The 15,934-nt window shown below is 43.8% G+C and overlaps 1 protein-coding gene across 1 annotated transcript; it reads left to right on the plus strand.

The window, feature by feature from the left end:
* Positions 1-1,400: 1,400 nt before the first annotated feature.
* On the plus strand, positions 1,401-15,905 carry UBXN4 (UBX domain protein 4). The gene is made up of 13 exons (XM_027748950.2): positions 1,401-1,528; positions 6,827-6,929; positions 7,765-7,793; positions 8,591-8,709; positions 9,290-9,458; positions 9,896-9,998; positions 11,612-11,666; positions 11,804-11,968; positions 12,761-12,888; positions 13,605-13,707; positions 14,057-14,188; positions 14,484-14,692; positions 15,269-15,905. Exons 1-13 carry the CDS (start codon positions 1,450-1,452, stop codon positions 15,405-15,407), a joined length of 1,533 nt encoding a protein of 510 aa, XP_027604751.1. The 5' UTR covers positions 1,401-1,449; the 3' UTR covers positions 15,408-15,905.
* Positions 15,906-15,934: the final 29 nt, after the last annotated feature.

Consider the following 15,934-nt stretch of genomic DNA (forward strand, 5'->3'; position numbering starts at 1 on the left):
TAAGCTCCAGGTTACACAAAGTACAACAGTGAAAGGCTTTCCAGGCTGAGAGACTCCGTGTTTTTTGGCCTTCCAATGTTTGACAGTATCTGCCTCAGCAAGTTGCACAGTTACACAGTCCCAGTCCTAATGGTGTTTCAGAAATGCTTGGGGGGACCATTTTGTCCAAAATGTTACTACCAGAGCACTTGAAATGAACTGTCCTGTCCTCATTACTGTGAGATGTCCATCAAGGAGCGTGGCTGCTTTGTGGGATGTGCTGTCCCAGCCTGGGAGCAGGAGGATGTCCTGGCCTTACCTCCTCCCTCTCATGGAGGATCTGTGCACACCTCACTCTATTTTTGTCCCATTTAGCACTGATTTCTGTCATTTTCCCCACTGCTTTCCCCCTCGGTCACACCTTTGCTGTCCCCAGGGCGGGCACTGGGGGTTGGCCATGTCCATCCTGCCCTCGCAGCCCCAGGGGACACGAGGGGCACGTGGGGGGTGTGTGCCCCTTTCTCCAACACTGCCCCACACAGTCACGGATTGTCAGGGTTGGAGGGGACCTCTGGAGATCACACAGACCAACCCCCTGCCAAGGCAGGGTCACCTGGAGCAGGGGACACAGGAACGCCTCCAGGTGGGTCTGGAATGTCTCCAGAGAGGGATACTCCACGCCCTCCCTGGGCAGCTGTTCCAGGGCTCTGCCACCCTCAACCTAAAGACGTTCTTCCTCGTGTTGAGGTGAAACTTCTTGTGTTTTAGTTTATGGCCATTGCTTCTCGTCCTGTTGCTAGGCAGCACTGTCTTGGCACCTGTCTTTGAGACACTTTTATTCATCAATGAGATCCCCTCTCAGTCTTCTCCAGAGTAAACGGCCCCAGCTCCCTCAGTCTCTCCTCATCAGAGAGATGCTCCAGACCTCTCGTCATCTTTGTGGCTTCTGCTGGACCCTCTCCAGTATCTCCTTGTCCTGGTACTGAGGAGCCCAGAACGGGTCACAGTATTCCAATGTTTAATCGCCCTTTCTGTGAAGAAATTACTCCCGATGTCCAACCTAATCCTCCCCTGGCACAGCTTAAGACTGTGTCCTCTCATCCTGTCGCTTGCTGCCTGGTAGAAGAGCCCGACCCCCGCCTAGCTATACCCTCCTTTCAGGTGGTTGTAGAGAGGGACATGGTCAGCCCTGAGCCTCCTTTTCTCCAGGCTTAGCCCCCCGCAGCTCCCTCCGCGGCTCCTCACAGCACTTCCCTCCCCCTCACCGAAGGACGCACCGCCCCTGCCGCAGTTCCAAGATGGCGGCGGCCCGAGGGCGGTGTGAGGGAGGGGAGCGGCCGCCAATCAGGAGGCGCCTCGCCGGGGCTCGAGCGCAGGCGCGCGGGGGCCGTTGGGCATGCGCGGTGTCCCCGGCGCGGTGCGGTGAGGGCGGCGGGTCCCGGCGGGTGCCGGCGCTGCCGCGGCCGCACGATGTGGTTCGGCGGGTCCGTGCCCGCCGCCATCGCCGCCGCCAAGGAGCGCAGCTCCGTTTTCGTCGTGTTCGTGGCAGGTACGCTGCGTCCCGGGGCCCGCCCGCCCGCCCGCCCGCCGGCAGGGCCCGGCGGAGCCCTGCCGGCCGTGTGCCGCCCGCCGGGCGGGATTTGTGCTGTGTCAGCCCCGGCCCCGGCCCGTGTGGGGCTTTGCCCCTCGTTCTGCCCCGCTGCGCTCACTCGGCTCCCGCTGCCGCGGCGTCGGGGGCTGTTCGTGGTGTTTTGTTTCCTCCCCTCGCACGGACAGCGCGTGTTTCGTAACCGAGTGCCGCTGGAACCCGCACAGACCCACAGCGCCGGGTGCGCGCTGCCTTCCTGCCTGGGAAACACGGGGAGCGGGACACGGCCCCGAGCTGCGCCAGCCGAGGGTTAGGGTGGGCATGAGGAGGAATTTCTTCAGAGAAGGGATGATTGGACACTGGAATGGGCTGCCCGGGGAGGTGGTGGAGTCACCGTCCCTGGGGGGTGTTTAAGGAAAGGCTGGACATGGCACTCAGTGCCGTGGTCTGGTTGACACGGTGATGTTTGGTCGCAAGTTGGACTCGATGATCCCAGAGGTCTCCTCCAACCCGATTGATTCTTTGATATTCTGTGGTTAGACAGGCCCTTTAACTCACTTCTTGTGCTTTTATGTATCTGCGTGTGTTGTTTCTTTAGGTTTTACTGTTGCCTTAATTGCTTATGGCTTCCAGTCTTTCAGATGTCTCATGGAACAATGACGTGTGGCTTAGTGTTGTTCCCTCAGGAACTGCTGAACCGTGAGATTGGTGAGGCTTTGAGGAGAAGTTCCCTCCCGAAGGGGATGTGAACAGAAAAGTTAGTGCAGTTAAGTTCCCCTGTTGACACAACTCTCCTTATACCTGGAGAACAGCATTTTCTGCTGGATAGTGAACATACTGCTGGAAATCAAGGCCTTCTCAGACCACAGATGGAGTAAGGGATGGGGTGGAGCAGTTCATGAAGAGCTGCAGCCCGTGGGAAAGACTCCCTTTGGAGATGCTGGGAAGGGACCCCATGCTCGAGCAGGGGAAGAGTGTGAGAAGTCCAGCTTCTGAGGAGGAAGGAGCAAGAGAGACAACGTGTGAGGAACTGACTGCAGGAAGAGTGGAGAGATTTGTTTTTCTCATGATCCTGCTCTGACTTTTGATTAGTAATAAATGACATGAATTTTTCCCCAAGTCGAGTCTGTTTTGCCTGTGACAGTAACTGGTGAGTGATCCCTCCCTGCCCTTATCTCTTCCACAAGCCTTCCATTCTATTCTCTTCCCCCTGCCCACTGAGGAGGGCAGTAGTAGAGTGGCTGAAAAGTGCATATTATAACTTGTTTCCACTATTTTTTATGACACTAAAATTTTACACAAACTAGGCCTTTTTAGATGTTGGTGTTGACTGGGTGGACGTAGGAATATGTAGACGTGTAACAGAGATGAATTTCTGGTTGCAGGGATGTAACCTAGTTTTGTCACTTGGTGTGCTCTGAGGATTTGTTTTGTTTGCTCTTTGAGCCCTGGAAAAGGGGGAGTGTTACTTCAGCGAACCGTATCTCTGAAAGGAAAGAGCTGGGGAGTTCTGCCAAGATCTGGTCCCCCCAGGCACTGTGGGATCAGGGCAGCTGACCTGGGCAGAGCTGATCATGAAGCATCAAGAACTCACTTTCTCAGTGTGTGTGGAAGCACGTGTGTTTGAAGGATGCAGAGTGATGAAAGAACTGTCTATTTTTATGTTGGCGGGGGTTGGCTTTGTTGTTTGGGTAGCAACATTTCAGACTGCACAGTGAGGGTAACTTTGGGCCTTTACACTCCACACTTCCCACTGGAGACAGGCATTTGAAAGCAGCTTTCTGAGCAGGAAAACAAGGATTCAACAGTGTTCAGTGTTTCTGTTTTGCTTTGGACACTTCATCCAAATAGTGGCTATGGGGATACAAAACGAATAAAGGAAAAAAATTAGTGAGAGAAGTTGAAAATATAAGTTAACTGCAATTTTGAGGTGGCCACTAGTGAAGAAGAACTGTTAGATACAGTCCTCACCAAAATGAGTGAATTCTGGTAGGTCCATCTCTGGTGTCTGCCACCATCTCTCTGCCCCTCACTCCTCTTCTTTGCTCTTTATTTACTTTCTCTCTAGAAAATGAAGAACTGAATGATTCTTTCTGCTTCCAGGACGTTTTTCTGGTCAAGCAAGGAATACTGTGGTTATTTATCTTAAAAAGGAGGTGGTGTTTATGACTGCAAGTGCACGTTGTTCAGCCAGGTTTCTCCTTTACCACTTGTGTCTGCAGCTGAAATCCCAATGTTTTTGAGTTCAGTGTTTGAAACCCTCAGGACACGTTGTGGTGATGCAATGGAGTAAGTGTAGTAAAGATGCTGTTGAACTCCTGGGAAGTTGCAATAAAAGGTGTTGCTCCATACTCTGCAGAGAGCACGAGGTGAAGCGTGTCTGCCTTAGGAAACTGATTTTAAATATTAAGGTGAGATGTTAAATAGAGCCTTCTGTGCACACCAGGCAGGGGAGTTGCTTGTGGGGAACAGACGAGTTACTTTGTGACATCAGTTAATTGCCGGCAGCAGTTTCCCTCTGCTGCTGTGCAGGAAACAGTATTCCTGGTGGTGAAACTGGTCTGAGGAACTCAGATAGGCAAGGGAACAGCTGGAGCTGTGTCAGGGGAGGTTTGGGTTGGGTATTAGGGGAAGGTTCTTCCCCCAGAGGGTGGTTGGGCACCGAAAAGGCTCCCCAGGGCACTGGCCATGGCCCCAAGGCTGCCAGAGCCCAAGAAGTGTTTGGACAACACTCTCAGGCACACGGTGTGACTCTTGGCCAGGAGTTGGACTGAATGATCCTGGTGGGTCCTTTCCAGCTCAGGATATTGTGTGATTCTGTTCTCTGGTATCTTGTGGTAGCTGTTCTGTAGCCTACAGAGTTAAAAAACGCCTTTCATTCCTTAAGTTATTAATCTGAAGTTCAGTTGTTCATTTGGTGTGAAACCTCCTCTGTTCTGGTTGAGGTGTTTAAGATTATCCTTTCCAAAGGTTAGAAATGTTCTGATCATGAAAATACCAGGCCACTCATAAAAAGTGCTTTTCAGAGTGAAGAAATGAAGGGGGGATGGGGAAGGTAAAAAGCTTCAAGATAAAATATTTGTTTTTCTTTTTAATAACATTTGTAGAAACCCTCCTTCCTTTGTTCACAGCTTTATTTTATGGATTATTTTTTTATAAAATGGTGCTTTGCAATCACAAGCTATTTGTTAGTAATTTGTAGCCAAGATGTATCAAAGCACTTTTCAAGTTAAATAACTGAAATGGAGGAGGAGGAGGAGGTGAACAGCTTCGTGTCCTGGCTTTTCTGGCATTTCCAGAATCAAAATCCTTACTCTTACTGCATAATTATGAAATGTTGGACATGGAAAAGTCAGGCTTATCTCTCTCCTTCTGAAAGGTAAACACTTTTCCCTGATGACTGAGTGTTGAGGAATAGGGGAGTTAAAGTCTGACAACCTGAGATGGTTTTGAGTAAGTTCCTCATACGGGAAATAAATCATTGCAGGAGAAGTGTCTGTTTTCTCTGCACAGCTGTCTAAATTTACCTGGCCAAATTTAAGAGACGCGGAAGTGTGACTGTGAATTGTGTACAGATTGTTACACCAAGTGAAATAAAGTGATGCTTTTGTTTGAGAAACAAGAAATCTGAGAGTCTTGGGAGCTGGAATTCCAAGGTGGTTGTGCTGGCTCAGTGTTTCACAGAATTATGAGTTATGTCATGTTCAGGCTTCACCTCTTGACCTTTCTGATGTTTTTCCTGTGACCTGGCAGTTTTCATTTCAGGATATAATTACTACTACCTGTAATAAAAGAGCCTTAACCCCCAAATGAGGAAGGGTTATCAAAACAAAAAGATATGTGAGAATAAGCAACTCTTCAGTGGGTAGTCACAATATTAATCTGTGTGTTGTGGCAGAGAGCTTTATAAAATGTGAGTTATCAGCATTTTCATTCACGGGGCACATCTCAGACTGTCCTGTGAACAGTTTCTGCCCTGTTCGTGTCTTTCAACATTCTTTCTTCTACAGCAGTTGTTTGTGTGGAAAAGTTAGTGTTAGGCAAGTCTTTAGATATTTTTAGTAGCCTAATCGGATGAGCACATGTCCTGTTGAAAGAGTGTGTGGTGAAGCAGCTGCCTCGGAGCATGTGGGAACAGGAGAGGGGCCTGAACTGCTCCTGGCAGAACAGCTGCTTCCACTGACAGCAGGAGAAAAGGCTCTGACATAAAACAGCCTAAATATTTACTTCCTTATGCAGAATAATTGTGACAGAGGTGGATACTTTGTTACTTGCTCCAATACTTCCAGGGTAAAATCGATACATCGGGTTGAAAACCAGGTGTTCAAAATGGTTATATTTTTGATACCTGTCCCTCTGAGAAGCCTCGTGACCAGACAGCAGCACTTCCCCGGGGGACTCCTAACAAATCAAAAATACTGCATGGAATGGCAACTGGGATGGAACAAACAAGTGGTTTGTTGTTGTCACCAAATAATGGACTACTGTACTGCTGTACTTGTGACTCAGATTCTTCATGAAGTCCATTCCAAGCTGCTGGGAAGTAATACAGATTGAAGATAAACAAATGGTGGCGAGCCAGGGTAGTTGTTGAAAAATGGTTAATATTCATCAGAATTATTTATTTACCCACATCCTCACTGAAGTGGTGCTTTGGAAGATAAATGGATGATTGACATGTTTCATTTGATTAAAATAACACTTCTGGATCTGTGGCCCCACAACACCTTTTCAGTTTCTCTTACCTGAGTAGCTCCTCTGTTCCTGTTATTCCTGTTCCTCTGTGCTCCTCACTCCTTTTCCTCTCCTACTGTTCACATCAAGAAAAGCACAAAATACAAAACTAAGATACAATTAATCCTGCAAATAAATGTTTCTTGGTTTGTGTATTTTTTTTCAACACTGTCAGACTGTGAAACTTTGCTGAATTATGTATTTCCAAAGAGTGGAGAACATAGTTTTACCTATCAGCAGCTGGTGAACCAATATGTAATTAAATTTATAATGAGAGGTAAGTGGCTGATAGTTTTGTCAGGTTAGGAGGTGAAGTTTACTGTCAGGGAGAAGCAGTGGTTCCCTCTGTGCTTCAGGATCTCTGTGCATGTTATGAGGGTAATCTGGAGCAAAATTATCAGCTGACTTGAAAGTAATCAGGAGTGTCTTTCAGAGGTGATCCCAAGTGATTTGAAGCAAAGCTAAAATCAGAGCAGAAAAAGCAATTTGTGGTGGATTTAGCTTCACAGAAGTGTTGTCTTGCAGGTGAAGATGAACAATCTACTGAGATGGCTTCGAGGTGGGAAGATGAGAAGGTGACTGAGGCTGCCTCAGATGGGTTTGTTGCTATTAAAATCGACACCAAAAGGTTCGAGCCCATTCTAATTCTGTCACTTATACCATCTTTCATTGTTGATGATGAGAATAAGAGGCTTTGAAGTCCTCACCCTGATTAGGAGGTATTCTAAATACAGGATTCCAGAGCATAAGTGAGTTCAGTACTCCTGAAGCCTCTAGGGCCTGAAGAAATGTCAGAATTTACTGTTGTGTTCTGCAGATATTCACTGTGTATTTCTGATTGTATTCCAGTACTAGTAAAAGAATGCTTGAAGTTGTCCTTTTTCAACAGGAGGAGACATGAAAGTGCTATAAAAAAAGCTGGAATCAAAATGAAGTGCTAGAGGCAGTTCTTGATTTGCCAAGTTACATAATGAATTAAAAACCTTTCATGAATTCAGAAGGATAAGAATCTGTAAAGCCCCAGAGAAAATGTGTTTGCCTCCATTGTAACACACAGAATGGAGAAGCATTGAAGTTCCTGAGTAAATTACGCAGCTATTTTGGTTACGTTTGTGTTCCAGCCCAAGTGCACAAAGTGCACTGACATTTCCCAAAATGGCATTATTTTGAAATGCTCTATAGACATTTTATTAGATTTACTATATTATTTGTGCTCAATAGACTAGATTGCCTCTTAGCACTGCTTCCCTCAATCTGATGTAGTCAACTGTGATAACCAGCGATTGTCACCATGTCAACACTTCTGCAGAATGTTGATGAGAAGATGCAATGCAAATTTGCTTTTAGTGTTCTCTCAAGTATTTAAATAGTTTTGTAGGACAGTTATTTTTATGATGAAAGACTTAATCTGAGGTTGTTGCGAAGCGATTGCTCCTCCTAAATGAATCTTTTCTTTTCAACAGTGAAGCATGCCTGCAGTTCTCTCAAATTTGTATCCTTTTGAGATCAGTTTAGATGCTACGTTATGATTACAGATAATTGCTCATTACAAGTTAATACTGTTCTTAAGACAAGTACTTACAAGCAACATTATTGAAAATACTTATTATGGCACAGAAGTGTGCAATAAACTGTGTATTTAATAGATACCATCTGTGTATTCAACTTACTGTCAGTTCTTAGAGAAAGTGAACAAGTTTATGTTAATCCTGTGTAATTCTCTAAATAGAAAATGATCTAAAATTGATGTCATCAGAATAACCCACTGGTATTACTAAGCAGCTTTCAGTTATTAGTTGGGGCTCAGAGATACAGGGGAGGAAGAACAAGCAGTGGACAGGGTTCTGTCACAGACACAGCTGTGGAGTCAGGGAAACATCTCCCTGCCTTAAGGGGGTCACTGCACAGAGTTCTGTATGATGCTGGGAAAGGGGATTCAGAACCTCAACTTGTATTTCCTTAATGCTGTAGAGAATTCATTATTGTCCACTTAAATGTTGTCTCACACTAAAACAAAATCTCTCCAGTCAAAGCATAATCCGCGCCCGGAAAAAAGTTGGAGAAAAATATTTTTGCTTAAACCAGTACAAAGAAAAGAAGAAATACTTATCACTGATATGCAGTGTTTGCCAGTGTCTCTTTTTCCTTCCTCCCTTGGCACTGGCAGCTGGTGAGCAGGTGGAGATAAGAGTGCTGGGCTGGAAGCTCCTGTAGGAGGGACGTCTGCCTTGCCCTGGAAGTTACTTTATGAACTTGTGTCATTCACTGCCCTTAACTGTTGCTGTGCAGATCCCGTGGTGTGTGTTCCATCCAGCTTTTTTATAGGAGACAATGGAATCCCTTTGGAAGTCATTGCTGGCAGTGTTTCTGTTGAAGAGCTTGTTACCAGGATCCATAAAGTTAAACAGGTAACACTTGCTGACAGCTGGGTCTGGGACTGGGTCGAGTGTGCTCAGGACAGGTGATGGCCCTGGGCAAGGGGGAGTTACTGGTTCTGTGTCCTTCCAACAACAAAACTGCAACCTGGAATTCAGCACACGGATTGAACAGGCCGGAAGCACTGTGGGGAAGTGCTACATTAACTTTTGATTCGCAGACTGGTTTAGATCATGTGTGTAACACCTGCAGTATTGAAGAAATGTGTTGAGATCTCTAAACTGGAATGACATACTAATTGCTCTTCAGCTCGTGTGTGGCTTTTTAATACTGTTCTGCAATGTGGATTTATAAAATTATGCTGTGGAACATAATGTAAGTGTAGATAGTTTTATCACTTTGATTTGATCACTTTGATGATTAATTTTAGTGCAAGACTAAAATTAGGAAAAGTGTGAAATGCATGATTGCACTACACTCAACAATATGTGATTATTCTAGTTTTATATTTTAATAGGGCTGATTCTCCAAAAATAGCTCACTCTTGACCTTTGAGCCCGTGAAAAATATTTGAACTTTCATGGCCTCAATTTTTTTTCTCCAATTTCTTAGATGCACACAGGGAAAGGGCGGCCTTTGGAAAATGGCACTCAGTCACCTGCCCCCCATCCCTCCTCCCAGTCTGATGGTGCTCCAGAAAATACACAATCCAGAGCAGCAGAGTCTTGTAACTCCTCTGGGTCTGCTATGCCTGAGGCAGTAAGACCTTCCACCAGTAATGGTGAGTGCTTTGACACAAATGCTTGCTAATTTACTTTGGAAATATTTTTTTTCCTGAAAGTTTCTTATGTACATGGTAGTACATAAAAGGCAATACGTTGTGGACTCGTTGAGGACAAACTTGGGTATTCCAGAATGTTTGTCCAGAGGGAAGAATAACTTGTCGTTCTGCTTAGCTTTAATGAGTGAGGAATGGTTTATAATACAATAAAATTTGTGTATGCTTTCCTGAAAAAGGATTCAATGAAAAAGTTTCTTTGGGTTTGCAGCCTGAAATCAAACTGCTGAGGGGGGAAGTCTAAGTAGCAGAACCTCAGATTTCCTTGAGATATCCCAGTTGCTGTAAATTGTGGCTAACAATGAGCATAGTAGTTTTTATCAAAGAAATATACCTTTTTTTTTTCTCTTATGCTTTTCTTTCTTGTAAATCCCTTGAAGATGGAGCAAATTCTGGTTCAGCAAGCCAGGAAGCAACTAATTCTGCAGATGAGCAAGTGAGTGATGCTCAGCCTGTGAATGATCTTACACTCAAAGTAGAAAGGTAAGTCTTCTTTTGCAGACTTCCTGCTGTGTTGTATTTGTTTCTCAGGAGGTTTTGTTGGGGTTTGGGTTGGGTTTTTTTTAACAAACAGCCTTAATTACAGGACTTTTAATCTGTGGTCATCTGGCACACCTTTTTGTGGCCTTGTTTTTGATTAGATGTTCTGTGACAATACAAGGGCTGATACTAAAACAGCTTTTAAATTAATCTCATTTTTCATGTACTGTGAAAGAAAAAGGTAATCTGGAAAAATACAAATGTTCACCTTTGATATAACTTTGTACAGACCATATGGTTGCTGCAAATTTTTGAATGACTTAAAACATTGAACTGAAAACACTGGAAACTGGTGTAATAAAATACTAACCTAGGTTTTATATAGAGATGCCTTCTTATTTCTTCTTGTTGATTTGATGACTTTTTGTAGTTTAGGGATACTGAAGAATCCAGAGGAATTCTATTCTGATACCCTTATTTTGCTTTGATCAGTGAACAGTGATGAGTTATTTTTAGTATTTTGAAGTATAGTGATCAGAAACATCTGGTTCAAAATGTGGTTCATTCCTTACACTGATTGTTTTTAAATACAGGATTTTGTGTATAAACTTGGTTTTAGTAAGACTGACACTATTTGAAATATCCAGCCTAAAACCACTTACACATATTTAGCAAATCAGATTATTTATAATATATAACATTTAAATGTTAAAAATTATTTAATTATACAATTAAATATATTTATTATAATACTTAAATGCTAAAATATGTTTTAAAACTACTTCTTGTTTAATATCAGTTTTCTTCCAAAGTTATTGGACAACAGGGATAATTTTTACATAACGCTGTTAAGACAATGAAATAATTTTTAATATAAATATCAATGTTGCATTTTAAAAAAATCCACTAATCATTATACGAATCTGGCATAATTTATCCACAGCATTGTTTCAAGGGGGAAAAAGAGGCCAAGCTGTGTGCTAACTACCATTTTCTTTTTAAGAAAACAGTACCACACAAACAAGATTTTTCTGGCTATCTGACTTACCATGTTTGGCTGTGCCTGCCCTTTCCCCAGACTAAAATTATGTTGGGCTTTTATTGTCAATCTGCATTGACAAATTACTGGGGTTTAAGTCACTCCTTATTCTAAGGCACCTTTCTGGAGAGCTGAGACAGAGGCATGTGCATCTCTGTCAGTGCTACGTTACTCGTGTTCCATTTGAGGAAGTGATGTGCAGAAGAAACCAGATGCTTTAAATAGCTAAAAAGAGTCTGAGACTTAGTGTTTGTTACCACGGGTCCTAAACAGTAATTGCTTATTGTACGTCTTCATAAGTTGGTCCAACAGCAAGAATATGTGGGATTCTTCATTTCCTGAGGGGAAAAGGACAAAGGGAATGTGTTGTAATTCCACTAAAAGTCGGAAAGGAGGTGGTGAATCCCCACCTGTCTTTGTGTGGGTGGTGCACCCCATGTGAGTGAATCGTGACTCTTACAGGGGTATCAGCACTGGGCTACAGTTCATTTCCATGTGTTCTGATCTCTGTTTGCAGATGCTTCCTTAGCATCTTAAAATACTGCAGTAAGGCTTCTCGCTTTATTCTTAAATTTAGATTAACGAAAAGGCTTGAAGAGAGACAGGAAGAGAAAAGGAAAGAAGAAGAACAGGTAACACAAAAATGTAAAACCCCTTGCAGGGTATTTTATACCCTTATTTGAATAAACTCCTTCTGAAACAGATGTACTTCAGTCTTTTCTCTTGTCCGAGGGAGTTTTGTGGTCCAATTTTGTATCTTTCTATTCAGAAAGAAATTAAGAAAGAAATTGAAAGGAGAAAAACTGGCAAAGAAATGCTGGAGTACAAAAGACGACAGGAAGAAGAAATGACCAAACGTATGTTGGAGGAAAGGAACAGAGAGAAGGCAGAGGAGAAGGCGGCCAGAGAGCGCATCAGGCAGCAGATTGCAATGGTACACGGGCATTTGGGAGCAGACCTTCTGCTCCTCTCTCTCACAGGGCCACTGGTGTAGTGAAATGATAAATTTTCTTTGATGAAACTCTGCGAGATTGTTCATTTTTCTGTTTGCAGTCCTGCGACGGTTTTGGTGTTTGGGTTTCATGTGGCATTTCCTGTGTATAAAATGAAACTTCTGCTTTTGTATTCATGATGATCTTTTCTATCTGAACAAACGTACCAGCTTTTCTGTCAAATTGCTTCAGCCTAGTGGAGAATTATCATTTAAACATAAAAATCAGTGCCATTTAAGCATGGTACTGAAAGAGCAGCACAGGGAATATTTAATTGTAGAACACACACGAGAATACCAGTCTCAAAATGGTGGGGAGAATTATTTTCTAAGTTTGTGTAAATGTGTGTGCATAGATGGATGCAAATAGATTGTAACAACTGAAATTCTTCCTCATTATTAGGGTTTGCTGCAGAACACTTAGAATTGCAATTGTGTAACTTGGCATAAGATTTTTGCCTTTATCTTCCCTGGAGCATTAAACTTGCATGGGAAGATCATCTATTAACAACTGGCAGTGGGAAGTGACTCATGAGAAGTGTGGCTAATGACACAAGATTGTGCAGCCTGGCAGTGAATAATTCCTTGCAGCACTACTGTCTTTTCTCCATATGCTCTGCTCCTGTCTGTGCAGTTCTGTCTATTCACGAGTCCAGATCGTTGCTGGTTGTTTGAATGAATGTTAAGCAACAACTTATAGCAAAAATTAAGGTTTCTCTTTGCTCCTTCTGCCAGGACCGTGCTGAGAGAGCAGCTCGCTTTGCAAAATCCAAGGAAGAGGCAGAAGCTGCAAAAGCTGCAGCTCTTCAGGCCAAACAGGCTGAACTAGAGGCCAGGAAAGAAGCAGCTCAAAGGGAGAGAAGGTGAGCTGCTGTAGAGAAACAAGGGTATATTTCTGGGGAGAGAGGTAAAGAAAAGAGCTTTCAAGAGATTTAATATCTATCCTAATCTATTGACAACATGTTGCAGTATTAAACTGTTTAAACAGTGACATTAAAAGTTGGCTTTTTTCCCCACATTAATTCGTAGCTATTTTCATGAACATTATGTTCTCTGACAACTTTTATCCTTTTGCCATGGCTGATTATGAAACACCACCTTTCCTTGTGTGTTATTTTGGTTAGATAAGAGCTTTTTCTGCCTGATCTTTGATTTAAATACCAAATGTAATGGGGCTGGATGGGGGACTAGATAAGGTGAGGATGTGAATGGTAATGAGGGGACAGAGTGGCTGACAGTGGCACTGCTGGGGAGTGGTGCTGATCCAGCTGCTGGGCTGTGAATGGTGGGCTGGGATTCAGCAAGGCTTGGCTGGGACCTTGTCAGAGCTGCCTCCTGCCTTGCCCAGTGCTGCTGTTTTAAGAATGATTCTGACCTACAGAGCCTGTGCATGGAGTTATGGAAGAGATGCAGGGTGAGGGATAAGCAAGAGATTATCCACTGTGAATCCAACCCATCTGCACTGCCAGGAGTAGGATGGCTGTCCCTCTCTGCCACATTTCAGTCCAACCAAGCTAAAGCCCCAGGAGTGTGTGTCTGTAGCTGTTTGTGTGCTGACTGACCCCCATATGTCCTGCAGTGCAATAGCCAGGATCCAGTTCCGCCTCCCAGATGGATCTTCCTTCACCAACCAGTTTCCATCGGAAGCACGGCTGGAAGAAGCAAGGCAGTTTGCTGCACAGGTAAACTGTGGGTTTGTTCTCTCAGCTACAGGCTGATTACAACTCAGTGTAGCATCAACTAGTTGACTGAGGTGGAGTTGTCATCAGCTCCTCTCCTTGGTGAGTATTTGAAGGGCGTTTTGGCAGCATCACTTTCTAGTGCCAGCTGTGTATCACTGCTGTGTATCATCAGTAAGAGACACGGAGGAGTGAAGGATCCCCTCATATCCTACTATGAAGATGATTGATAGTTTGATAAGAAATCTTAGCAAGGTACACAAGATATACTCAATGGCAAATCAGCAGTTGTTTGAAAGTGAACAGTTACCAATACAATAGAAATGAAGAGTTTCCTTTCTGTTTTTCCCAGACGGTTGGTAACACTTACGGCAATTTCTCACTGGCGACAATGTTTCCCAGGAGGGAGTTCACCAAAGAAGATTATGGAAAGAAGTTACTGGAACTGGAGTTAGCACCCAGTGCTTCAGTGGTGTTGCTGCCGGTGGGTGTTGGCTTGGTTCATGTTTCACTGTCCTGCAGGCAGCACTGCTGCAACTGGGTCAGCCCTCATATTTGGCTTGAATTTGGGGCTTTTTTGTGTCTACACAGATTGCCAAATTACTTTTGTTTTTGTCAAGATTCACTTGGAGTTCTTCTGAAGCAGATGAATGGTGGCACTGACGTTTGTGTGTCTAATGTGTCTCTGCTGAGCTGCTTCTAAATTACCTGTATAATACTCTGTCTACAAGAGCATGACTTCAGTATCTGACAAATGTGCTTTGTGTGTTCCTGACCAGGCGGGAAGACCTGCTACTTCTGTTGTCCAGGCTTCAGGCAGTGACCTGTGGAAGTTCCTGGGCACGATACTTTACCCCCTCTTAGCGGTTTGGAGATTCATTAGCAACTTTCTGTTTACGAGCCCACCCCCCTCCCAGCCCACGGTGAGAGCAGCTCATCAGCAAGACCATTCAGCCCCTTCAACGTCGAGCAGCCTCGAGCAGAGCAGGTGAGACAAGTGCTCAAGGCAGCTGTTTCTCAAGCTACTTGCTGGAATTGCTTTAATCTCGTAGTGGGGAACTGCACTTCCAATTACAGACCAGAAAAAGCACTGTCTTTAAAAGTCATTTATGAATGGGGAATTCAGCTGTAAGAGGTGGCTTCACTTCAGCTTAGGATGATATTTGTTACTTAGTATGATACTTTTTACTTCAGATAGTGTGTTGAAAATGAGACATCAAATGGTTATGATGTGGTTGTACAAGAAACTCGGGCAGCTGGAGTCAGATTCTGACTGGGTTTGTACTGCCTGAGATCTCCCCTGTACCAGGACAGCTGCTGGGCCGTTGTGGGTAAAGCAGCCCCATCTTCCTCAGTGACAGGGAAATGAGATTCTGTCAGTTTGTCCGACTGCAAAGTGACACATTTTCACCTGGGTATTGCTTCCCAAGGACACAAAGGGCTGAAGAAAACTATGACTGGGGATAAGAGAAGGAATGATGTGCAATTTGTGTTTATTGCATCTGCTGCTTCCCTTGTGTAATTATCGCTGGGGAAACTCAAACCCCTGTCCTTTGTGCCCTAGACAAGCAGTCAGGAAACGAGCCGTGGAAAAGCGGGGGGAAGACTTCAAAAAAGAAGGCAAAATATACAGACTGAGGACTCAAGATGATGGAGAAGATGAAAACAATACTTGGAATGGAAATTCTACACAACAAATGTAGTTTTGAGTAACTGCAGTTACTATCTGGCTGCTTTTTTTTTTTTTTTCCTTCTCTTCTCTTATTTGATCTAAGTCAACTAAAGGTTCTGGACAAGTGGGGCTTATTTTACACTGACTGAATTACTTAATTCTTATTCCTGCGGTGGAGTCTGGAATGGAGTCACCTATGTCAGAAAAATCAAGTGAGTATAGGTGAGACCTAGAAGCAAAAAAAGTAAAAAAACTGAAAACCTCCATCAGCTTTCATAATTATTACCCTCTGCCATAGAAAGGCACTTTTTAATCTATAAATATTCTGCTATATGAATCTAAGGGCCAGATATATTAATATAAAGGTCATGGTAGACAATGACTGATTAAAATGAGGGTTTCAGAAGCACTATAAGTAGCAAATCAGGTAACTAATTTATGTTTAACTTTTTTCTTGCTTCTGCAACTGCAAGCAAAACCTTGTAGTTTTTAATTCCCTAAGCACTCAATAAACTATTTTCCAGAAAAACGTCACTGTCTTGTGAAGTTCCTCTGAAG

This window comes from Pipra filicauda, unplaced genomic scaffold, assembly GCF_003945595.2.
Source record: "Pipra filicauda isolate LSUMZ 115617 unplaced genomic scaffold, ASM394559v2 scaffold47_size6085603_pilon, whole genome shotgun sequence".
Taxonomy (NCBI): Eukaryota; Metazoa; Chordata; class Aves; order Passeriformes; family Pipridae; genus Pipra; species Pipra filicauda.